Source organism: Galeopterus variegatus, unplaced genomic scaffold, assembly GCF_000696425.1.
Source record: "Galeopterus variegatus unplaced genomic scaffold, G_variegatus-3.0.2 Scaffold8901, whole genome shotgun sequence".
In the NCBI taxonomy this organism is placed as follows: Eukaryota; Metazoa; Chordata; class Mammalia; order Dermoptera; family Cynocephalidae; genus Galeopterus; species Galeopterus variegatus.
This window is the reverse complement of record NW_007735012.1, coordinates 18,789-42,289: the sequence shown is the minus strand read 5'-3', so window position 1 is coordinate 42,289 and position 23,501 is coordinate 18,789. Positions and strand designations below refer to the sequence as shown.

The 23,501-nt window shown below is 58.4% G+C and overlaps 2 protein-coding genes across 2 annotated transcripts in view; one reads left to right on the top strand and one right to left on the bottom strand.

Moving 5' to 3' along the window:
* GAS6 (growth arrest-specific 6) overlaps positions 1–6,759 on the top strand; it is a 41,718-nt gene extending 34,959 nt beyond the window's left edge. Inside the window, exons 11-14 of the mRNA XM_008593223.1 lie at positions 289–457; positions 3,949–4,121; positions 5,343–5,571; positions 6,224–6,759. Coding sequence (XP_008591445.1) covers positions 289–457; positions 3,949–4,121; positions 5,343–5,571; positions 6,224–6,378 — 726 coding nt within the window. The 3' untranslated portion in view covers positions 6,379–6,759. The remainder of the gene's footprint in view (positions 1–288; positions 458–3,948; positions 4,122–5,342; positions 5,572–6,223) is intronic.
* A 10,495-nt stretch (positions 6,760–17,254) lies between these two features.
* The window catches only part of TMEM255B (transmembrane protein 255B), a 22,015-nt gene continuing 15,768 nt past the window's right edge, over positions 17,255–23,501 (bottom strand). Inside the window, exons 6-7 of the mRNA XM_008593224.1 lie at positions 20,435–20,602; positions 17,255–17,398 (exon numbers count right to left, since the gene is read on the bottom strand). Coding sequence (XP_008591446.1) covers positions 17,255–17,398; positions 20,435–20,602 — 312 coding nt within the window. The remainder of the gene's footprint in view (positions 17,399–20,434; positions 20,603–23,501) is intronic.

The following is a 23,501-nucleotide window of genomic DNA, read 5'->3' as shown; positions in this document are numbered from 1 at the left end:
GGCAGGCGGCCTGTGCTCCCCTCTGCTTCCTGAGTGGGGAGACGGGTGCAGACACAGGAGGTGGGCTCACTTAATGTGATACAAGTGCTCTTACCCCACGTGGAAGTAGGCGTCCTGTGGCGAGCCCTTTGGTGAGGTGCAGAGCCCTCTTCTGAGATCCCCACGCAGGTGGGATTTGTGCATTCTGCAGTAGGTTTCCACACTCCTGAGCCAAGAGTGCACCGCCCTGCAGGGGGGTGTCTGGAATCGTGACTCACAGAAGCCGCGGGGGTTTGTCTCTCTTTCCAGATAAACCCGCGTCTGGATGGCTGCATGAGGAGCTGGAGCTGGTTGAACGGCGAAGACACTACCATCCAGGAGACCGTGAAGGTGAACACGAGGATGCAGTGCTTCTCTGTGACGGAGAGGGGCTCCTTCTACCCCGGGAACGGGCTTGCCATCTACAGCCTCAACTACTGTGAGTCTCACTCTTCCCTTGGGATGGCTGCTGCTGTACTTCCAGCCAAGTTTATGCCAAGAAAGGAAGAGACAAGCCAGGAAAACAGCTCCTACCTTGGACAACAGGGTCAGGGTCAGCCGATGCCCATGGCAGGCTCTGGGCAGGTGTGACGGGGCTGAGGGTACAGGGCCCTCCTAGAATGGCCATGCTCTGCTCTCAGTGTTGGGCTAGCCAGCGAGGAAGAGAGGAGAGACTCGTGGAGAAGGTGGCCCCACATCAGACAGCCAGGAGGGGACAGGCGGGGCAGGGTGGGAAGGACCCACAAGGGTCCTTTGCAGAAGGTCCTGAGATAGCACAAGCCTGGGGCTTGTCTGGGGAGTGGAGAAGCTCCAAACACATATGTAGTGTTGCGATCGCCAGTGACTCAGTGCAGAATAAGGAGGCCAGCGTCTGAAAGTGGCAGCACGGCTGCCTGAGGGACATCATGAGCTCAGATTAAAAGAGAAGACAAGACCCAGAGGAGGAGAGAGGACTGTCTCAGCTGAGCATAAGCAGGTGGCCCAGTCCCGAATGCTCTCAGAGGGACAGGGGCTCAGGCGGTCAGTGCTGGGCAGTGGGGACCTCCCAAAGCTGGTGTGCCATGCAGAGGCAGCGGGCCAGGGCCCTGCAGGTCCAATCTGTCCTTGCCAGGTCTGCCATGCCCGTTGCCTCGGGTGAGGTGTTGAGGGGCTGGGTGTGGGTGGGGCTGCTGAAGCCAAGGGTGGGAGTCCCCTGGGGATGACCAGAGGGTCAGATCCAGAGGCCCTCCCAGCTCTCTAAGGCAGAGCCCAAAACTTCTAAAAACAAAACCCAGCTATCTCTTTATTTTATTACCAAACCGGTGAAAATTTACAGTAAAAACATTTCTAACATGCTGGTAAATGAGCAGCCATTTAAACATAAAATTTACATGAAATGAATCCGTTTTCCAGATCACAGTGTTATTAATTGTCCAAAGATAGAAACTAACATTATTCTGAGAAACATCAGCAAGAAGAATTCCGATGAGTGGTGGAGAGTTAAAAACTCACAGTGTTTGATTGTGGACTCACACGGTTTTTCCAGTCTTTTCCTTAGATAACTGAAAATTAGCCTATTTCTTGAGCATGCACTGGCTAGAGCCCTTAGCTTTTGTTGCTGTTCCTGAGTTCATGTGCATTAGTGGCTTTCGATTTTTTTTTTTTCCTTTTTGTCTTTTTTCGTGTCCGGCAATGGATCGCAACCCTCAGTGTCGCGCCCGTACCGGACTGGGACCGGCAACGGGATCGCAACCCTCGGTGCTGCGCCCACACCTCACTCAGCCAGTGAGCGGGAACCGGTCTGTATTGGGGATCCGAACCCTCGGTGGGAGCGCCGCCGCGCTCCCAAGCGGTGCACTGTAGCAGTGCGCCATGGGGCCGGCCCATAGTGGCTTTCGATTTTGACAGTCTTAGGAGAGCCGTGTATCCTGGAGCCCACTCAGACCCTCACCTTCTACAGTCAGACACCCAAACACGCTCTTCTCCTGATCACAGCCCGGAGGGCAGGCAGCACCCTTCTCCCAGCAGGCCTCACCGGCCACAGGTCCTTAAGCACCCAAGGGGACCTCCAAGTTCATGGGGCCACCAGGTCCATGGGGATGGAACCTGCCCCTCTGTCCTGGGCAAGACCTAAGGTCACCATTTCCCCTTTAATTGTCAAAAACATGACCATTCCATTAAAGGTGTTTTTCAGAAGAGTCACTCACTCCTGATTGCACCACCTAGCATGTTAACACACATTATTTCTTTAATCTATTTTTATACATACGAATTCTAGAACATCATTATAATGTTTAACACAAAATCATGTAATGTGGAATGTTTAATTTTTTTTCCACTTAATATCGTAAGCATCTCTCCTGCCATAACGTAGACGTCACAGGTATCATTTCTAATGACTGTCGTATCATGGTCTGCTTTCCATTTTTGCTGTATTGTTTTGGTCTACAAGTCTTAAGACAGCAAAGGCCAAATGGTATTTAAAACTACGGATTCTTAATGAATCTTAAGCTACACGATTACCGTCCATTTTACAAGACAGAAAAGACTTGTTAGGAGACTGTAGTGCGGGACACTTTCACTGTACAGCAACTCAGGATGGGTTTGGCCTCACTAGACACCGGGCTCTGAGAAGCCTCCATGTGAGGTGGGCACCTGGTGGCAAACTGAGAAAAGTCCCCAAGGAGAGTTTTGAAATCACTCCGACAGCCAGTGTGTGCCTGGATACCCCGTCGGAGGGAAACTTGCATATTAAAGACTATTCTTATCTCTTTCTCCACAAATACAGGGAAAACTTTGGCAGCAGAAGAGAATGCTGCATTTTTGTTGTTACTTTTTCCAATTCTGTGTGCATTCAATTTAATAAACAATTATTGAGAACTGACTGTAAGAGACACCATAGGGACAGGGACAAACAGATGATTTGGATTTGAGGAGACCGCAGTCCGGTGGGGAAGAGGCCAAAGCAGACGCCGTGATTCTCTCTGAACAGTCACCCTGGCGGGGTGAGAGCGTCTGATGTTCGATTTGTGCAAACACCGATCTAGCGTCATTTTGCTTAAACTCAGCTTCTTCACCAGGACTTTGACGTTCTTGGTGAGAGAGCAGCACTTAAAAACCAAGAGGGTGGAGATTTTTTCCGGCTTCTTAATCAGCAGAGAATTCCAACATGGAGAGGAATGTGGGTGGTATTTGCCCTGGGAGGACCAGAACGCAGTCCTTTCTGTCAGAGGACGTTTTGTGGAACTGTCTGGGTAACATACAGATAAATATGCGTATGTGTATTTCCTGTGGATGCATTACATGTACCTAAGTATGTACATGTGGCATGTGAAGGAAAGTCACTTCACTGAGGCCCTAGAACAGTAAAGTCCTTGCAGCTCAGAACACAGACCTGCACGTGGTCTGTTGGAGTAATTCTCATTACAGCTTCTATTTGCCAGTTTTTTAAAATGGTTTGATGTTCTTTCAACTTCACAGAACTGCCTGAGGGCCGCAGGTGAGGTGCAGAGGCTCGGGGACTCTGCCGGGGGGAGAGCAGGAAGGGGGTCGGGCTGTGGCCCTCTGTGTGAGGCCTGTGCCCTGTGGCCCCCCTGGGCGGATCTATGTGGCCTGGGGGTCACCTCGAGAGGCATTTAGAAATGGGGTCCTGGTGTGGCCCAGAGGAAGCAGCATCCTTGGGCGTCCCCATGGTCTTTGCACCATGGGCCAGAATCTGGACTCCAGGTTCAGGTTTTCCTGTCACTCCCGCGATGCGAGGCTGTTTGCCGAGACAGCTGAGGGCTTCCTCGAGCTCGGCACTGAGTGACCCACGCGGCTCCCCAGCTGCCGTCTCATCGGGCCGGTGCCTCCCTGCCGAGGGCAGGTGGGGCCGCGTTCTGCGTCCCGCAATCCCTGACTCCTGCCTTCTCACTGCCCATACCGCCCCGTAATGTGCCACTTTCATCGCAGCGCGGACACCGCCAGATGTGGGGACGGAAACAGCCTGGGAAGTCGAGGTCGTGGCTCGGATCCGCCCCGCCACAGACACAGGGGTGCTGCTCGCACTGGTGGGCGACGGCCACACCGTCCCCCTCTCTGTGGCCCTGGTCGACTACCACTCCACAAAGAAGCTTAAAAAACAGGTATCATAGGCTTCTCTGCCGCCAGCACCCGGCACCCATGCACAGCGGCATGGGGCATCCACCCCGAGGCTCACAGGCCCCCACTCCCCTGGGGTCGCGGCACCTGGCTGTTCCCAGCCCCATAAGCCCAGCCTGGAAAGCTTCTGACCAGAGGTCTAATAGGACAGGCCTGTGCCAGGCCGCTCTTTGGGGTCGTTGACACGGTCACCTTGACATGATTGTGAGGCAAAACTATGGCTGATCAAGGTCAACTATGGTGCAGCCAGAGGTCTGACGCCAGCAGCCTGTGAGCTGCGGTGGCCCAGGGCCGTGGGGCGTCTTTCCACAGGCAGCTGGTTCAGAACAAGCTGAGTCAGTCACTCGTACTTAAGTCAGACGATGTCACTAACAGACTCAGATTCCGGTTTCTCCCAGAAAGTTGGATCTGCTGACCCTGGCTCCTTCCTCCAGCAGCACCAGAGCCCTGAGCACAGCCACTGCTTCCCAGGGACACAATCCCCACTCCTGACTGTCCCCCACACTCAGTCAAGCTTGCAGGAGCCACGGGACTCCGCTGCTTCTCTCGTGGCACAATTCAGAGGGGATGGAAATAGGTTCTATCCTCTGTCCCAAGAGGAAATCGCAGGTCAACCCAGAGAGGTCCGTGGGCAGCTCTGCCTGCCCCGAGGGCGAGTGCGCCTCTCTGGCTACTTGGCCTCGACAGTAACAGGCGAGGTTTGCACGGACAGTCATCGCCTCGGAGGCGAAGGATGCACACACTGCCGGCTTGCAGACCAGGCCCAGCACCTGGAATGAGCAGCTGAGGGCTTGGACATGGCTGTCGCCAACCACCCTGGGCGGGGGCAGAGGGTGCATGACCTATGCTTGTCCCGGCTGTGTCCATGCCTGGCGTGAGCACGCACCAGGGCTGGCAGGCGGCCCCCATGGCCACCTCCTGCATCCCATCACAACTCACTGGCAGCCTCTAATCAGCTCTGCCCAGGCCAGCACTTCCGTAGGGATGGGGGGAGGGTAGTCTGACCCCGCACTGGCCTGGGGGAGTTGCCGCATCTGCTTGTCCCATGTCACCTTCCGGGCCCTTTCCTCATGTGGAGTGGGTCCCCTGCGGTCAGGGCTCCTGGCCCTGGAGCCCCAGGGCTGCAGGGAAGCCCCCACCCCCAAGGAAGGGCAGCGTGGGACCCTCAGGGCAGGACCCGACCTGCCTGTCTTGGTGCCCTGCAGCTGGTTGTGCTGGCAGTTGAGGGCATGGCCCTGGCCCTAATGGAGATCAAGGTCTGCGACGGGCAGGAGCACGTGGTTGCCGTCTCCCTGAAAGCAGGCGAGGCCTCCCTGGAGGTGGACGGCACCAAGGGCCAGAGCGAGGTCAGCGCCGCCCAGCTGCAGGAGAGGCTGGCCGTGCTGGGCAGGCACCTGCAGGGCCCCCTGCTCACCTTCATCGGGGGTCTGCCAGGTAGGACGTGCTCTCGGGGGGGCTTTTCTTGTAGAGGAAGAGGACCAGGCAGGTTTACTCACCAGCCGCCGTGACGCTCAGATTTGCCAGTGGCCCTTCCTTGCTGGGGTGGGCATGGGCCTGAGAATCAGACCGTAGACACCTGGGAGAAGGCTGGGCAGACCCGGGTGTGGGGCTGGGCCTTGAGTGAAGACTGTCCCTGCCCTGGAGGTAAATGGTGAAAGGCGGCTCAGAGCCGGCGCTTACATAAGTCCTCAGCTGCTCCCAGCCCAGCGCAGGTTTTTACTTGTGGCAAATAGCAGGATTTCCGTCTTGGCCACCAGACACAAACTCCATTTAGTTTTAATAAACAAAGCTTTGAAGAGGGGGAGAGCCAGGAAGCCCTGCAGCGTGCATGACTCATGTGGGCCAAGAGAAGATAACACTTAACCGGTTGACTGTCCCATCCTGTGTGCTCCCCAGGGGGATAACGGCATCTTGCCAGGGCTCACTGGCCTGTGCTTCATGTGCGTCTGCCGGGTCTGGAGCCAGACGGGGATGGAGCTGCTCATGGAGGGGACTCAGGCCTGGCCCGTGGCTGTAGGGGTGGGGACGGGCTCTTTCAGACCCTGGCTCGCTGCTCAGACGGTGTTTGTTCTCTCCCGCTGCCCAGATGTGCCAGTGACGTCAGCGCCAGTCACGGCGTTCTACCGCGGCTGCATGACGCTGGAGGTCAACCAGAAGCGCCTGGACCTGGATGAGGCCACGTACAAGCACAGCGACATCACCTCTCACTCCTGCCCTCCAGTCGAGCACGCCGCACCCTAGACCCGCTGCTGCAGGACACACGTGTGAATAAAGACCCCTCACGCCTTTCCCCTGAAACCAGAGGAGGCCGGTGTGAACCCCAGCCCCATACCGCGTGCACAGGCCCCAGACCCCGAGGCCAGCAGGGCTGCCCGCTCGCAAGCTGCTTTCCTTTGAGACCTTCCGTTGCCTTGTAACATATCTGTACATAGTGAGGGACCGATGGTGACCTGGGCCACCCCAACCGGGCCCCGCCGCTGCGAGCTGGGCTGCAGACAGGAGCTGGGCGCGGGAGGGGCGGCCCACAGCACAGCGGCCTGCAAGAAAATAGTTCTCTATTATTTTTATTACCAAATGCTTCTTTCTGAGTAAAATATGGAAAATAAAACATTTACGGAAAACTTTCTGTGTCAGCTGCTGTCCGCTCCTTGTGGGTCTTTAGCACTTGGGGTAAATGCATTCCGAGGGCGTGATCCACACGCTGGACCGGGACCGCGGCGGAGGGGGGTCTTTGTGCTCAGCCCTTGGCCACTCGAAAGACCTGTCACTCTGCTTCTTGCTGGGCCTGCCTGAAGGCCGGGCCCGAGTGTGGGGTCCAGGAGGAGCAGGAAGGCGGCCAGGCCCAGCGCTGGCCAGAGAGGAGCCCCCGTGACCCTCGCCACCAGCAGCGGCGGCACCTGCGCCCAGACCCTTCCCTCTCCCCCTGGCAAACCCATTTGCTTCTAGGCCTAGCCTATTCTCTGTTTAAAAAGGACAATTTAAAATTTTCTCTGCTTTGGGAGGCTGTCAGCTGGGCCGAGAGGGCCTTCAGTGTCACATCAAACAGGCTGGAAGCGGGAAGCCTGGATTCCGTCCCACTGGCCGTTGCTCTGCGTCTCCCAGCCTCAGTTTCCTTGTCCATAGGTGAGGGTGGGGCCTTCACTGGTGAGAGTGCCAGGGCAGTGACAGTGTCCCTCGCTTTCTCCGAGGACAGCAGGAACCACCCACAAATATAGGAGGCTCAGCAGGCCCCGTGGGAGTCACTTCTCTTCTTCAGTCCCAAGGGGAAGCCCAAGACTCGCGGTTTAAAGCTATGAACAGGATGTGTCCGTCTCTGCCGGGAACTCTGTCCAGGGAGAGCGTGCACCCCATGGCTGGGGGCTGCAGGGCTCAGACCTTCCAGAGAAGTTTCCAGCATCTGAGAGCAAGACCGAGACTCTACTTTACTTTGGATACCAACCCCCAAACTGTGTTCAGGCGGCTGGGCGGGTCTGGGCTGTGTTGACCCTCAGACCGTGCTCAGCAGACGGCAGGAAGCAGCCTGGGGACCCTCGTTGCACGGCTGGGCGGCTCATCCCTGAAGTTATGCTGACCAGGGTGGGACCTGCCGTCTGATCTGGGGCACCTTCGCCTCCGCAGGCTGTTGAACCTGAGTTCACAGGTCACGGTGACTCAGAGGTCAGCAGGGTGGGGAAGAAAGGGCAGAAACTCTAAGAATCCACCCGCAGCTAAACATCAACACACAAAAAGCATAGTGAGCCGTAGCCACCACTGAACGGGGACCAAAACTCCCTTCTAGGTTTCTAGAAAATAGGAGCATGGCCTTGAGGGCCCTTCAAATGGCCTTTGCCTGCCTGGATGGACGAGGTGGGGTCATCCTGGATGGACAGACCCCACAGGTGGCCTGCCAGGCTGGAGAGGGTGGAGCCTTCTCCAAATACAGGGAGTGGGCAGTCCTGACGCCCACCAGGAGGGCCCCTCCTCTTACAGGGCTGGGCTGAGGCCTGGCGGTGCAAAGCGACTCACCCAAGGACTCAGGCAAGGGTGGCGGCACCGTCCCTTAGGTCTGGCCAGGCTCTGTCCACCTGCTGGCCAGAAGAGCCCAGGAGGCCACACTGGGGTCTCCCAAACCTTGGTGGACGCTGTGGGTGCTGGGCAGACTCTCTGTGTCCCTGGGGCTCCTGTTGACCTGACCCCACTTCTCTACTCTCGGGCCACCTCCCATGACGCCATGGGGGTAAGGCACACCCTCCACAGCTCTGTCATCTGCACATGATGCTGCCTGCTCAGGCCACACTGGTGCAACCTTCTGTTGTTCTAAACTTCTGGCAGCATCTGGGTGGAAGTTCTGTTGACTCAGGACTTCAGAAAACTGGTCTAGGAGGTTCTACAGGTAAATTTCCACTGGGACAAAACAAACAAACACACGTGGAGGTCGTCACCTGGGGAGCGAACGTCAGGCGGAGCCTGGGCCGCTCCTGCCTATGTCCTTCAGAGATGTCCACTCCAGCTGGCGACCCTGCCTGGATGTCAGGGCTCCCACCAGCCTCGTCCAATAGCACTGTGCACTTTATGCAGGAAACGCCCTTTCTCCACTCTCGGTGGTGATAGGGTGGATGTTAGGGTGGCTCACACCATAACAGGACCCTGAAGCCAGGGCCCCTGTGCTGGCTGTGGGACGACAGGGGCAGGTGGGGCTGAGGACGGCCAGGCAGGGCTGGGAGCTGCAAGGACACCGCCCGGGCTGTGTATCTGTGTGCAGGCAGGGCTCGGGCATGGATGCCGTGTGCTCACCCCGCAGGCCGAATCACCAGCCCCAGTGGCACGGGGGCCGCCAAGCACAGCTCTGAGAAGCGTGGGAAGCACTGCCTCCCAGGGCCCCAGAGACCACTGTGCTGCCCACCATGTGGCCTCCTGCAGCCTCAGGAGCCCAAAACCACCAGGGGCCGGGTCAATCTCAGCCTGGCACGGCAGCCTCCCCTCAGATCTGTGGTTTCGGTCACTTTGGAGACAGCTCTGGAATGTTCTTCTGGAATGCTCCCCTGGCAGCTGAGAGCCTCCTCCTTCCAGCCCCAATGCTCTCGAGAAGGTCAGTGCAGCCAAGAGCAGAGAAGAGCAAACACTCTGCTTTGGAGGCTGAACTGTGCGGCAGCAGCCAGTGGCTCCAGCACGTCCTCTGTCTGCTTGGGTGTTGCCCGTGTCCGGGTAGACCTCAGACACCTCTGCTCCCTGGACATTGTTTTGTGACTTCGGAGGGCGCCAGGCACTACTCTATGACTGCCAAGGAAAAGCAAAATGGACATGGAGCCAAATGCTGCAACACAATCCCCCAGACGGACCGTAATGTGGCAACCTTGCCCCACCCTGGGTCCAGGCAGGGCCGGGCTGGAAGGACGGCCGGACTGCCAGAGCATGCGGTACGAACTGACTGTGCGCCACAGCTAGGAACAGACTAGAGTCCTCACTGCGCGAAGGGTCGAACAAACAAGAAGTGAACCTGACTGTGCCCTGCGCAGAAGAAACACAGAATGATCCTGACTGTGTGCTCTGGGGGAAAATGAGGGATGGTCCTGCCTGTGCGCTGTGCAGGAGGAGGGGTGGTCCTGACTGTGCATTGTGGAGGAAGAGGGATGGTCCTGACTGTGCACTGTGGAGGAAGAGGGATGGTCCTGACTGTGCGCTGTGCAGGAGGTGGGATGGTCCTGACTGTGCGCTGTGCAGGAGGAGGGATGGTCCTGACTGTGCGCTGTGCAGGAGGAGGGATGGTCCTGACTGTGCGCTGTGCAGGAGGAGGGATGGTCCTGACTGTGCGCTGTGCAGGAGGAGGGATGGTCCTGACTGTGCGCTGTGCAGGAGGAGGGATGGTCCTGACTGTGCGCTGTGCAGGAGGAGGGATGGTCCTGACTGTGCGCTGTGCAGGAGGAGGGATGGTCCTGACTGTGCGCTGTGCAGGAGGAGGGATGGTCCTGACTGTGCGCTGTGCAGGAGGAGGGATGGTCCTGACTGTGCGCTGTGCAGGAGGAGGGATGGTCCTGACTGTGCGCTGTGCAGGAGGAGGGATGGTCCTGACTGTGCGCTGTGCAGGAGGAGGGATGGTCCTGACTGTGCGCTGTGCAGGAGGAGGGATGGTCCTGACTGTGCGCTGTGCAGGAGGAGGGATGGTCCTGACTGTGCGCTGTGCAGGAGGAGGGATGGTCCTGACTGTGCGCTGTGCAGGAGGAGGGATGGTCCTGACTGTGCGCTGTGCAGGAGGAGGGATGGTCCTGACTGTGCGCTGTGCAGGAGGAGGGATGGTCCTGACTGTGCGCTGTGCAGGAGGAGGGATGGTCCTGACTGTGCGCTGTGCAGGAGGAGGGATGGTCCTGACTGTGCGCTGTGCAGGAGGAGGGATGGTCCTGACTGTGCGCTGTGCAGGAGGAGGGATGGTCCTGACTGTGCGCTGTGCAGGAGGAGGGATGGTCCTGACTGTGCGCTGTGCAGGAGGAGGGATGGTCCTGACTGTGCGCTGTGCAGGAGGAGGGATGGTCCTGACTGTGCGCTGTGCAGGAGGAGGGATGGTCCTGACTGTGCGCTGTGCAGGAGGAGGGATGGTCCTGACTGTGCGCTGTGCAGGAGGAGGGATGGTCCTGACTGTGCGCTGTGCAGGAGGAGGGATGGTCCTGACTGTGCGCTGTGCAGGAGGAGGGATGGTCCTGACTGTGCGCTGTGCAGGAGGAGGGATGGTCCTGACTGTGCGCTGTGCAGGAGGAGGGATGGTCCTGACTGTGCGCTGTGCAGGAGGAGGGATGGTCCTGACTGTGCGCTGTGCAGGAGGAGGGATGGTCCTGACTGTGCGCTGTGCAGGAGGAGGGATGGTCCTGACTGTGCGCTGTGCAGGAGGAGGGATGGTCCTGACTGTGCGCTGTGCAGGAGGAGGGATGGTCCTGACTGTGCGCTGTGCAGGAGGAGGGATGGTCCTGACTGTGCGCTGTGCAGGAGGAGGGATGGTCCTGACTGTGCGCTGTGCAGGAGGAGGGATGGTCCTGACTGTGCGCTGTGCAGGAGGAGGGATGGTCCTGACTGTGCGCTGTGCAGGAGGAGGGATGGTCCTGACTGTGCGCTGTGCAGGAGGAGGGATGGTCCTGACTGTGCGCTGTGCAGGAGGAGGGATGGTCCTGACTGTGCGCTGTGCAGGAGGAGGGATGGTCCTGACTGTGCGCTGTGCAGGAGGAGGGATGGTCCTGACTGTGCGCTGTGCAGGAGGAGGGATGGTCCTGACTGTGCGCTGTGCAGGAGGAGGGATGGTCCTGACTGTGCGCTGTGCAGGAGGAGGGATGGTCCTGACTGTGCGCTGTGCAGGAGGAGGGATGGTCCTGACTGTGCGCTGTGCAGGAGGAGGGATGGTCCTGACTGTGCGCTGTGCAGGAGGAGGGATGGTCCTGACTGTGCGCTGTGCAGGAGGAGGGATGGTCCTGACTGTGCGCTGTGCAGGAGGAGGGATGGTCCTGACTGTGCGCTGTGCAGGAGGAGGGATGGTCCTGACTGTGCGCTGTGCAGGAGGAGGGATGGTCCTGACTGTGCGCTGTGCAGGAGGAGGGATGGTCCTGACTGTGCGCTGTGCAGGAGGAGGGATGGTCCTGACTGTGCGCTGTGCAGGAGGAGGGATGGTCCTGACTGTGCGCTGTGCAGGAGGAGGGATGGTCCTGACTGTGCGCTGTGCAGGAGGAGGGATGGTCCTGACTGTGCGCTGTGCAGGAGGAGGGATGGTAGAACGGACGATGAGTTCCTCACATCATGAAGTGAAAGTAACGACCCAACGGAATATTGGGCAAAAGACCCAACCCGGCACCAGACAGAACAGGACAATCCGGTGGCCAATCGGCCCGTTGAATGCCAGTGCGCTGTTAGTAAGGAGGAAAAGGCAAATTACCAGCACCGTGAGAAAAACACGAGGCGACATCCCTACGTTGCAGAGATGTTAAAGATTCTCAAGTTTGTTAATGCCACATCTTGCTGACTTAGCACGACAGGAGGCCACGACCCTGCTGGTGAGACAGTCCTAAGTCAGCCACGCAGACAGGACATGGCCCGTCTGGCAAAGCTGGAGATTCCAATCTGCTGTGGGCAGCGTTTCCAGCCATCCCTATGTGCCCCAGACAAAGCCACACCCAGACGAACTCCTTAAGCACTTTTTCTGCATGTTCATTAAATTTCATAACTCAAATGTTTTGGAAAGAGGAAATTTATATGTAGCTGTTGCCACCTAAGGATCCGCTAGTTGAGTGAAGACCCTGCCCCCCTGGACTTTTTTCTCCACCTCTGTGCATCACACAACTCTGTGGGTCCCCAAAATCTGGAGGGCATCCCTGCTACCCATCAGGCTGCAGGACGGTCAGGGCAGGTGTGGGGGACACGGCAGTGCTCCCGCGGCAGAGGACACGGCAGTGCTCTGAGATGCAGCCAGCAGTCGCCCTTTGCAGTGACAGTGACAATCGCTCTTGGTCACTGAGCATGGAGTGTGCCGTCAGCACCGCCGGATGCATCCCACGCACTCGCTGAGGTTAGGACAGCTTTGGGGGTGCTTCAGTGATCGTGTCCCCTTTTCATTGAGATGTAGTTCGCAGACGATAGTATTCCCGCTGTAGGAGTTACCGTTCACTGGACTTCAGTGCATTCACAAGGTGTCCAGTCACCTCCACTGTCCAGCCCCAGGACATTTTCATCACCCCAGAAGATGACTCCATGTCCACTGGCAATCACTCCCCACCCCCCTCACCTGTCTGCTTTCTGTCTCCGTGGCTTTCCTGTTCCGACATCTCAGGTAAGTGGAACCACACAACGTGGACCTGCTGTGCCCAGCCCCTCACTGAGCACCCGTGCTCATCCACGCTGTAGGGTGTCAGTGCTCCCTGAGGGGAGGCAGCAGACCCCAGCACGACCGAACCCAGGAGGGCCCTGCGAACGTGGGGCTCGAGAGGGGGCCATGCCAGGCTCCATCATCACGTGAGGGCGGAGGCTTTGCCAGCGCTGGGCCCACCCGAGAATGGACCCAGCCCACACTGTAGGTCAGGCATGGGCCAGGGCAGTGGCCAGGGTGGGGGGCTGCTCTGGGGACCAAGGGTGTGTGACTGACTTGCTTACATCCTTTGTGGCTGGGGTAAGGGACTGAGACATCTTTGTGGCCAAGAACAACACTGCTGACTTAGAGTTTAATGTTTTCACGGCTCTTGGCTCTTTAGGCGACCCGGCCAGGGAAGAGGAATGTGGGTTTGGGAGAACAGTCCTGGGGACACTCTGATGCCCCCTCCCGGTGCTGCACGACCTTGACCCGGGGTCGCACAAGGGGGAGGGTGGTTCCTCACGTGTGTCGTGCTGTTCGGCTTCCAGGGAGTGGCATGAGGCTCCAGGGGACAGAGGTTCCCCAGAGCCAGTGCTGGGCCAGCTTCGGGAGGTCAGAGGTAGAGCCCCCAGTGCCCAGGACGCAGAGAAACACCAGACACACGGCAACAGTGCCATCAGTGTCCACAGACCCTCCCCTGGGATGCGGTGAGAACCCGGGGAGGAGCATGGCAGGGTGCTCTCCCCTCTGCAGGCGCGTGAGTGCCTGGTCCCTGCAGCCTGCAGAGCCTCCAATTCATTGCTCGTTCATTGCTCAATTCCAGCTCGTTCCACGGAACAAGGCTTCCTGACCCCAGCCCCAGAGGACGCTCCTGCTGATAAGTCTCTGAGAAGAACCCCTGAGCGCCTCCGGCCCGTTTACAACTCTCTGAACCTACTCCCACAGGAAAAGTAGACGACCCCTTGTCGTCGCTGTGCGGGGGCCCCCGTTCGTGCTGGGGGAGTGGGGACATGCGGACGCTCCACACCGTGCCGACGGCCCCAAGGCCCGCAGTGGATCTGGAACGACTCACAAACGCACAAGGACGGTGGTCACACAAGGCCCAGCATCTCCTGACAGATGCTATGGGAAGACGAAGCTGGCAGAACCTGCTCTGACGCTGAGCAAAACAAACAGGTGAGGGTGATGTCTTCACAGATGTGAGTTTGGAATCACATCACTGACACAGGCGGCAATGGCCGGGTTACACCCAGGTAAAGTCTAAGCAGAGATTACCGGGAAATGCGTGGCATTGGAATGGAGGCCGACCAGGAGGGACAGGTCGGAAAGGGGAGTCACAATCCATGCGTCTCCCAGAGCCGGGAGCTGGCGGAGGACACTTAGGTCAATTGTGAGGAGGATGATCTGCTAATATCCTAACATAACTCTCAATACAAATGAGAATGTCTGTGGCTGTCTAATTCCTGAATTGTATTCAAAGTCCCCACATTTGCACGCATGACTTACAAACTGATGAGCTGTCCTCTGCCTTTCTGCGCAGAGCTGGCATTAGGGAAATGGGAAGCTGGCACCCCGACACCCCTCAAGCTGCAGCCCAGGGCATGACGTCCCCATGCTCCCCACCTCCCCCAGGCCAGGGCAGAGTCCGTGTGACCCTCCAAAGGGAGCCAAAGACATGACTGGGCTGCAAAGGGCGGTGGTGAGATTTGCCTTCCTTCCCCCAAGTGGCCACGAGACCTCTCTGGTTCTTTACAGCCATCGGAAACAAGGATCTCCCACGTTCTGTTGCGTCATCTAGACAGGGCCACACAATCAGGCATCTGAGTTCTCTTGTTCACATCGCTGTTTTGTGCAATGTCCAAGCGGGTTTCTTTGGTGATGGCAGAAGACGTTGCCCCTTCCTGGAAGAGCCACCTGGGTGGAGACACCCGAGCCACGGCTTGGGCTTTGTTCTCAGCTTGTCGGAGGCTGGCTTCAACCAGGGCCTGGGGGTCAAGTAGCCATGGGCATCGCCGGGTGGACTTGGACGACTCAGGAGAGACGAGAAGGGGGACTCAGACTCTGGCTGAGAATCCAAAGGGGCTTTGGAAGCCAGGGGGCTGCAAGATTGTTGGCACCAAAATTGGGAACTAAAAAGACAGACAAAGGAGGTTTCAACGCTTTACGTTATTTCGCTGTGTCCGAAAGCTCCGCTTCAGCCAGTTGGGTCACTTTTGCTAGTTTTGCTGTCTTTAAAGATATGCCCAAAGCAAGTCAAACCCTCAGCAAGACTGGCCACTGATCGCGTGACCAGAATTCCAGACCGACAAGCGCGCTGGCTTCTATCCCTGGAGTTCTCAGTGGCCTTGGACCTCAACTTGCAAAGAAGCGTCAGGACGAAAAAGAGGCCAAGGCCACACTCCCAGTCCTGACGGGGATGGGGCCTTGTTCCCAGTCCTGGGGAAGCCGGGGCTGTGCCAGTCCCAACGTCAGTCACCACCAAGGAGGGGACAAGATCACAGTCTCTGGGAAAACAGGCTCGTGGGCATTTTTTCTTTTGCAGCTGGCTGGTGCAGGGATCTGAACCTGTGACCTTGGTGTTAGAAGGCTGCGTTCTAACCCACTGAGCTAACCGGCCAGCCCACATGAGGCTAAATTTAACAAAATAATAATAATAAATGGTGTTAGGTTCACAGACCAGTGTCCATTGCTGCCGTTCAGAGACCAGCCAGCAACTCCTGGGCCTGGCCCGTCCCCGGTTCTCTACGCGCCAGCCTGGCACCATGCGGTGCCTGCTTCGTGGCGAACCTTCTGTGCTCAGAAGATGGGACGTGTGACGCTTCTGTGTCGGGTGAGAACCTGAGTGTCAGACAGAGTTGAGGCTTGTGGCCAGCAGGGGGAGCGGAAGGCCACATCTCGACTGCATCCTCTTCGCCCCCACCTATCTCTTTTCTCCCAAAGACCCAGGGCTGTTCATGGGAGGAAAGACCTCCGTGTACCCTCCAGCTGCCATAGCTGGTTCTGTGAAATAAACTGACAGCAGGCAGATGAACAGGAGACGGTGAGCCAGTTTATTACACACATGGGGCATCACAGGAGAGAAACGTGAATACCCGAAAGAGCAGTGAGGTTTAGGGGCTCATATGCCGTCATCACAGGGAGAGACGGAGCCCATTTAGCAGAGAGCGAGTGGTTTGGGGAAGATGAGGGGCCCTGAGAAGCACGGTGCCTTGTGACAGTCTGCCCGGGGCGGGGCGGGTCCTCAGAGGGGACGGCAGGACGTTCCCGTGGCAGGATCTATCTCTGGGACAGTTCAGAGAAAGCCTCCCTGTATTCACTCGAAATAGTCAACACTGGAAAGTGGCAGGCTCCGGGGAGGCGTGTCCTGCAAATGGGGCCCTGGTCTTCCACGCAGCCCCGGGCCTAGCCACTTCCAGGGGTGCTCACCTGCCACACCAGGTGTGTCTGGCAGAGGCGGGCACAGGTGGGGCCTCAGCACGCAGCTCCTGGTTTGTACAGGGAGAGGTGCAGCCCCAGGCTCTCAGCGGAGGGACCCAGGAAACACCCCCCACTCCCATCCCCGACATCCCACTTAGAGCAGCGGCTGGAGACTCAGAGACAAGGAGGTTCCGAGCCCCGGGACAGCCCCAGAAACGACCACAGAGAATGATGCCACGAGTAAGAAGTAGCTCAATGGGAATGTGTCACCAGGGGAGAAGGCGGATGGTGTCCCAGTGTTGGGAAAGACAAGCAGGGCACACACAGGCCTGTAGCAACAGTGCTGGATACTCGAGCCAGAGCGTGTTCTTGCTCCAAGCGAATGCCAGGAGAACACGCACTGAGGGGCGGGCAGAGACCCTGCCCCTTCCTGGGGAAACACCGTATAAATAATAAACATACGACACATTCCCCTAAAAATAGTCCTCACGCAGGGATACAGCAGCCGTGTTCCCTTTGCAAAATAACCATAGAAAGCGCATTTAATTAAGAGAATGGTAAGGGAAGGAAACTGTTTCCTCTAAGTGTTGACAAACCCAGAACAGCCTCTTTCAAGCAAGCGGACTCCAGGTGGGGATCTCCAGCAACACTCAGAGTTAGTTTCCACGCTGGGAGCGGCAGGGACCAGAGGTGACATGGGCCGCGGTCAGCTGGGCTCCACTTCCTGCCACCGGCCGTGGCCTCTCTTTGCTGGGGATGTGCCCAGGAAGGCGGAGGAGGGCACAGACTTCTGGAATGTTCTGGATTTTCTAGGAGGCCGGCCACAGAAGCAGGGTGTCTAAGTGCTGATTTTTTTTTTTTAACAAACCCAAAACAAGCTATTTTCTATCTGCCACCTCCGTGTCAGGGTGCGTAGGGAGGTGGTTTCTCTCCTGGGAGGAAATAGGCTGGTGCCTGGCGCGACGGGGCGTTGGGAGGAGGCCTGGAGCCGGAGCTGGCCTGGGAGAGAGGCCACGAGTCCTCGGACAGAGAGAGGTCGGCGGAGGGCTGCAACCAAACAGAGAGGGCGCTGTCAGCAGCGTCACGCGAGGGGACACGTCCACTCCGTCCCGGCCCCAGCAGAGGAGAGGGGCCAAGGCACAGAGTCTGCTCTTCCAGCCTCACCCCGCGGCCTCCTCAACCCCTCGGCCCCGGAGCCTGCACCAGACTCCAGCACCCACAGCTGGGGCGACTGGGAGCCGGGTCCCCTGGGCTCACCCGACACTTCGAGTTTAAAGAGAAGACCAAGGGCGTCGACACTCCCAGCCTAGCGCGGTGGCTCCTTTCGTGTCAGCTGAGCCGGGCCAGGGCGCCAACCACGCGCGTGGCCCAGCAGTGCCTGGGCGTTCCCACGGAGGCGTCTTTCAGATGAGATTAACACTCCAGGCTGTGACTTTGGGTAGAGCAGGTCGTCCCCTCACGTGGGGGCCTCGCGCGCTCCGCTGAAGACTTCGAGAGCAGAAGACCGAGGCCCCCGCCCTGCGGGTTCCCAACTTGCAGCTCCCACCGCCACCAGAGTCAGTCGCTTACAATAGATCAGCCCGTCCGGCTCCGCGCGCGCAGGCGGGCACGGAGTTCATGCACTCACACCGGCCTGCCGGTCGGTTCCTCGGCGGAACCCCGGCTTGTGCGCGCAGGGTCAGGTAGAAGTGATTCCAGGCGTCAAAGAAAAGTTGGGCAATGACACAGGTTTTCAATCAATGAAACTTCCAGTCTTTCTCCGTCTACTAACCTCTTCATTTTTTTCTGCTTAGGGGTGACAGTGACATTGGGGTTGACAGCCTGGGCTTTCGGGATCAGTGGCGGAGGCCCCTGCTCACCTCCGTTTCTATCTCTCAAAGGCACGCATCTGTCAGGGCACAGAGTGAGCCTCTAGGGAACATTCCCTCAGGTCCGTTGGGAGCTCTGGCTCCCACCCCTTGAGTGTCCACCCCGTTCCTCACTGGAAATGAGCAGCCAGGCAAGCCATGGAGTAAATGACCACAAAAACCATAGAGTAAATGGCCAAAAGCCATGGAGCAAGCCACCCCAAGCCACAGAGCCAACGACCACAAGCCACGGAATAAATGACCACATACTACAGCGTAAGCCACCACAAGGCATGGAGCAAATGACCACACGCCATGGAGTAAAACACCAGGAGCCATGGAATAACCCCCCCGCAAACACACATAGGGGCTCACTGGAGACAGGCCTTGCCCACAGGGCCCCCATCAGGGGGACAGACAAGAGATCGCCAGGTAGCAGGGTGCGAGCTGAACCTCTGCTGCGTCCTCCTTCACAAGACCTCATCAGTGCCCCTGTATTTTGAGATGAGCAGGCTGCTGGGCACAAGGAAGGTGAGTCCTTTAAGAGTGTCCTTGTCACAGGCTGCTCAGAGCGAGCCCAGGACCTGCCGCACTCCCGCCGCCTTCTACGTGGGAGTGTTTTTTTCTGCTAATGGCCTCGACGGAGCACTTACAACACTTCCTTCCCGTCCCTGCTGCCTTCCTCCTGCGGAAACACGCAGGGCCTCGTCTGATCTGCCTCCTCCCAAATCTGATTATCAACATGTATGTAATTACGCTCCTGAGTGTGCTGGCATAAAGAAATGCCAGGTTAATCTGGCTGTGAGCAGGTGCTCCCCACCCCAAAATGGAAGCCTAGATTTGTCTAGACTGGGGGGTCTCTCTGTGCCTTCAGCAGGCACAGGAAGACATCTAAGACAGTTTGGGCTATCTTTGGGGGGATCCCGCATGCTTTGGGGGAATCCCGCATGCTGTGGCAGAGGCAGGGGCTGCTCGGCACTGACAGGGCCAGCGCACCCCCACACAGGGTGCCCAGCCTGAGTGCCCGCTGGCCTGAGCACCCACAGTGCTGAGGGGGAAATGCACATCCGCAGGGCCTGGTCCACCCACAGCCATGCGTCAGAGCTTCCTGGCACACAGAGGAGAAAGGGAAACCAGGCATGGACCTGGGACAGGCAGAGGCTGCTGCACAGAGTGGAGCTTGGCCTCCAGTGCCCTTTCCCATAATAGTCCTGCATCGACAGCATTGTGTCCGAGGAGCCCTACGGAACGGCCGCTTCTGAAGGTAAATTTTGTCTGGATGTTGACAAATTCACGAGGCTCAGCCTGAACAACCTGGCTGTGCTCATGGGACATCGGTTATGCCGGCAGCCCGTGGCACGTCCTCAGTCACTCTGGGAGGACACCGTCCCAAGCCTGTGGTGGCTGGTACGTGGGCTACAAGAATGGGCTACAAGAGCCAGATGCATTGGAGCCCCATGAAATCGCAAGGGCCACGTGCAGTGAAAAGATGGATGGCTGGGCCGTCAGCCATCCCCATGAGGAGGCCACGTCTCCCCCAGCCAGTCCCCAACCCCTCACCAGCTGGGGCAGCTGCGCCCCCCAGCATCATCTAGACCAGGGGCAGGGGGCGCAGGTGCCCCATCTCCCTCCAACCCCAGCCCCTGGCATGTCTGACAAGTGGCCAGCAAGAGGGACCCCCTGCCTTTGATGAGCATATCTGACCTCCGCGGGGGACGCCAGCCTTACCTGAAGAGGCAACGGGTAGGACGAGCATGTTGGAGCAGCCGTGGGCGGTGGGCAGAAGCCCGCGTAGGCCAGGTTTTGTCTGGATGTTGACAAATTCACGAGGCTCAGCCTGAACAACCTGGCTGTGCTCATGGGACATCGTTTATGCCGGCAGCCCGTGGCACGTCCTCAGCCACTCTGGGAGGACACCGTCCCAAGCCTGTGGCAGCTGGTACGTGGGCTACAAGAATGGGCTACAAGAGCCAGATGCATTGGAGCCCCATGAAATCGCGAGGGCCACGTGCAGTGAAAAGATGGATGGCTGGGCCGTCAGCCATCCCCATGAGGAGGTCACGTCTCCCCCAGCCAGTCCCCAACCCCTCACCAGCTGGGGCAGCTGCGCCCCCCAGCATCATCTAGACCAGGGGCAGGGGGCGCAGGTGCCCCATCTCCCTCCAACCCCAGCCCCTGGCATGTCTGACAAGTGGCCAGCAAGAGGGACCCCCTGCCTTTGATGAGCATATCTGACCTCCGCGGGGGACGCCAGCCTTACCTGAAGAGGCAACGGGTAGGACGAGCATGTTGGAGCAGCCGTGGGCGGCGGGCAGAAGCCCACGTAGGCCAGGATCTGCTGCGCAGGGTTGTAGAGGATCTGAGGTGGAGAGGACAGGCTGTAGGCCAGCTGGGACAGAGGGACCTGTCACAGAAGGAGACAGGCAGTTAGCTGCTGCACACCAGGCCTGTGCCAACCCCAGCCCCTCCTGGAGCCACCGGAGGAGTGTGGGATCCATCCCTCCCATGAAGTCTGAAAGGAGAGACCCTAGCGCCCTTGCCATCCACCTAACGCAGGCTGATTTCACTTTCGGTGTTTCTACTTATTCCTTCCAGGGACCTACCACGATGCCAAATCCTACTGGGTGATGGCCCGGCTCAGGCTCTCTTTGGTGGTTTCAGAAAAAAGCAAGAGAACCACTGGTTTGCGTTTCTCCAGGAGCCACCATAGTGTTCATGGTTTCTCAGCACAGAAGGTGTTGATTTTAAAGATCCTCTTAGCAGAATGGCTCCCGGCTAACTGATGACAAACCGCTCAAGTGCAGGGATTTCTGGAGAAATGCAAGTTATACTAAAGTCCTTCAAACTCCTCAAAGCTCCCCGTGCTTTGGTGAACTCACTTGGGCGATTATAATTCTCAAAAGGAAACAAGAGGGGCCTCTGATCACGCCCCCACCCGCCCCACTCCCCACCGGGGGCCCGGGTAGGTTTCCCAGACCAAAGCTGGTGGGGCTGTGCCGGGCCCACGAGCTGGGGGAGTCAGACGTCCCCCACCCGGGATCCTGCGGCCAGCCCCTCCCGCTCCCAGCCCAGCACCCCTAGAGGGAGGCCGTTCCTGCCGGCCCAGCACTGCACTTTCTTCCAAACTCACGCGCAGCCATGCCAGTGCTGGGGGGGCCAGGGGAGGGAGCATCCTGACAACGGCTCGAGGCTGGCGACGGACAGGAGGACTCTGGGGACCAGGGAGCAGCTCGGCCTCCCCTGTGCTCGGCATTTGCACCGTGCTGGGCTTGGGGAGATCATCAGGACCGGGCATTCAGCCTGAGGCTGGGACCATGCTGGGCCCTTGAAAAGTCCCCCAAGGGCCTTCCGGCAGCACCAGAGTATCCAGTAGGTGCTCAGGAGACCAGACAACGGCCTCCTCTGGGATCACCCACCACTGCTCTGATGGGAAGAAATTTAAAAGACACCCAGTTTTTCCAGGAAGGTTTTCCTGTGAATTGAGGTCACCTGGTGGAAGGAGCCATCTACATTGGGCCCCGGAGGGGGGCAGGAGAGGGGCTTCCCATAGCAGGTGCACGTGCACAGGAGGCCACGCATTCCCTGCGCAGGTCACGGTTCTGCACCCAGAGCCCACGGGTACAGGGGGAGCGGCCCAAGGTGAGCCCGGGACACAGCTGAGTCTGACAGAGGTGTTCCTGCTGCACGTCCTGTTCCCAGACAGTCTGGGAAGTCCCCGAGTGTCTCAGCGGGGAGGGGCACGTCTGCAGTTCAGAAAGACGGAGGGGAGGGAAAAGATGGAGGGGGCAGGAGGCTTGAGCCAGTGGCAGCCCTGAGGGTCAGCTGGGTCAAGCGCAGGGGACCAAAGACCCGCCAAGGACGCCGAGTCAGCCCCAGAGCTGCCTCTGAAGACCCCCGTGTGGCTGACTCAGTCTCCTACCCTCGCCCCGCGCACACCGGCTGCCTTTCCTGCACCTGTCCTGGTGCGAGAGACCTGCCTGTACGATGCCCGGGTTTACTGAAAAGGGCACATAGAGCTTTGTGGCGGTTAGTGACGCACCGTCGTCCCTTAGAGTAGTTTGTAAACGATGCGATCTGTCGAACTTGCAAGAGCGTCTGCTCGGCAGGTGCGGAGCATTAAGGAACCCCCTTCCCTGCTTCTGCGACAGCCCTGAGCTTGGGGCTTGAGAAAGACAACCGTCCAGAGCCTGGTTTAGACGCAGCTTTGTGCTCCGGCCCTTCCGGGGCATCTCTCCGTTCCTGACCAAAGGGTCCAGCAATCTTCTCATGCACTTCAATGAAGACCCCTCAGAAAATCTGCCACGCTGACCCTCCCCCGGGGGCAGCCTGGAACCCCAGCTTCGGAGGGGACCGGAACTCCTCAGCCAGACCTACGCTTTTGTATCCAGTCTACAATCCAGCACCATTTTCTCCTAGAAAAGCTGCTGGAGAGGAAACGTTGAAGTGGTTGAAGAGAGAGAGGCCCTACATCAAGGAATGCCCCCAAACGCCCCGTGGGACCCTGTCAGCCACCGGGAGGAAGATTCCTGACCCAGGCCTGCTGCTACAGCCACCGGGACCGACCACAGTCACCCACATGCCAAGCACCGCTGTCACAGGTGCTTGTCTTAGTTTAAACACATCTGGTGACCCGCGTGGGAGCTTGGGGGGCATCGAGAGTGGAGCTGCGGAGGTCTGGACTGGGGTGCCCCGGGGATGCTATTCTTCTCTGGGATGCGAAAACTTTGAGGAGAGGAGATACCAGAGGGCCCAGGCCAGGTCACTAAGACGGCCAGTGACCAAGTCTCCAGACGGCCAGAGCAGAGAGGACTCACGCAGGAAGTATTAGGGTGACTCGGTCTGACTTGACCTGCAGGGCATCCACGCACATGTGTGGGGCAGGAGGCCAGGTGGTCCCCCGCTCTGTGGGCACAGAATAAGATACCTACAAACGGAATAAACAGGTGCCCAGAGGAGGTGGGGCAGAGAAAGGCTCTGCCCAGCCAGCCCCAAGTGAGCCGATTCCCTGTGACAAGAGGACCTGGTGAGGAGGGGGCAGCCTGAGCCAGCCCCCACCCATGCCGGCTGACTGTGCTCAATTCAGAAGCACCCCCCGTCCCGCCAGCGTTCTCAGCTGTGGCCATGTCAGAGTCACCTCTGGAGGTTTTTAAAATATGGACCCAAGCCCACCCCAGATGTACCAAATCGTTGGCTCCAAACTGTTTTAATTCCACAAGAGGCGGATGAGAAACGGTGGGAAGACGAGACGTGACGCCCCGTGCTGCGCTGTTTCTTAGGACGGGGAGGTGAGCAGGTAATACTCA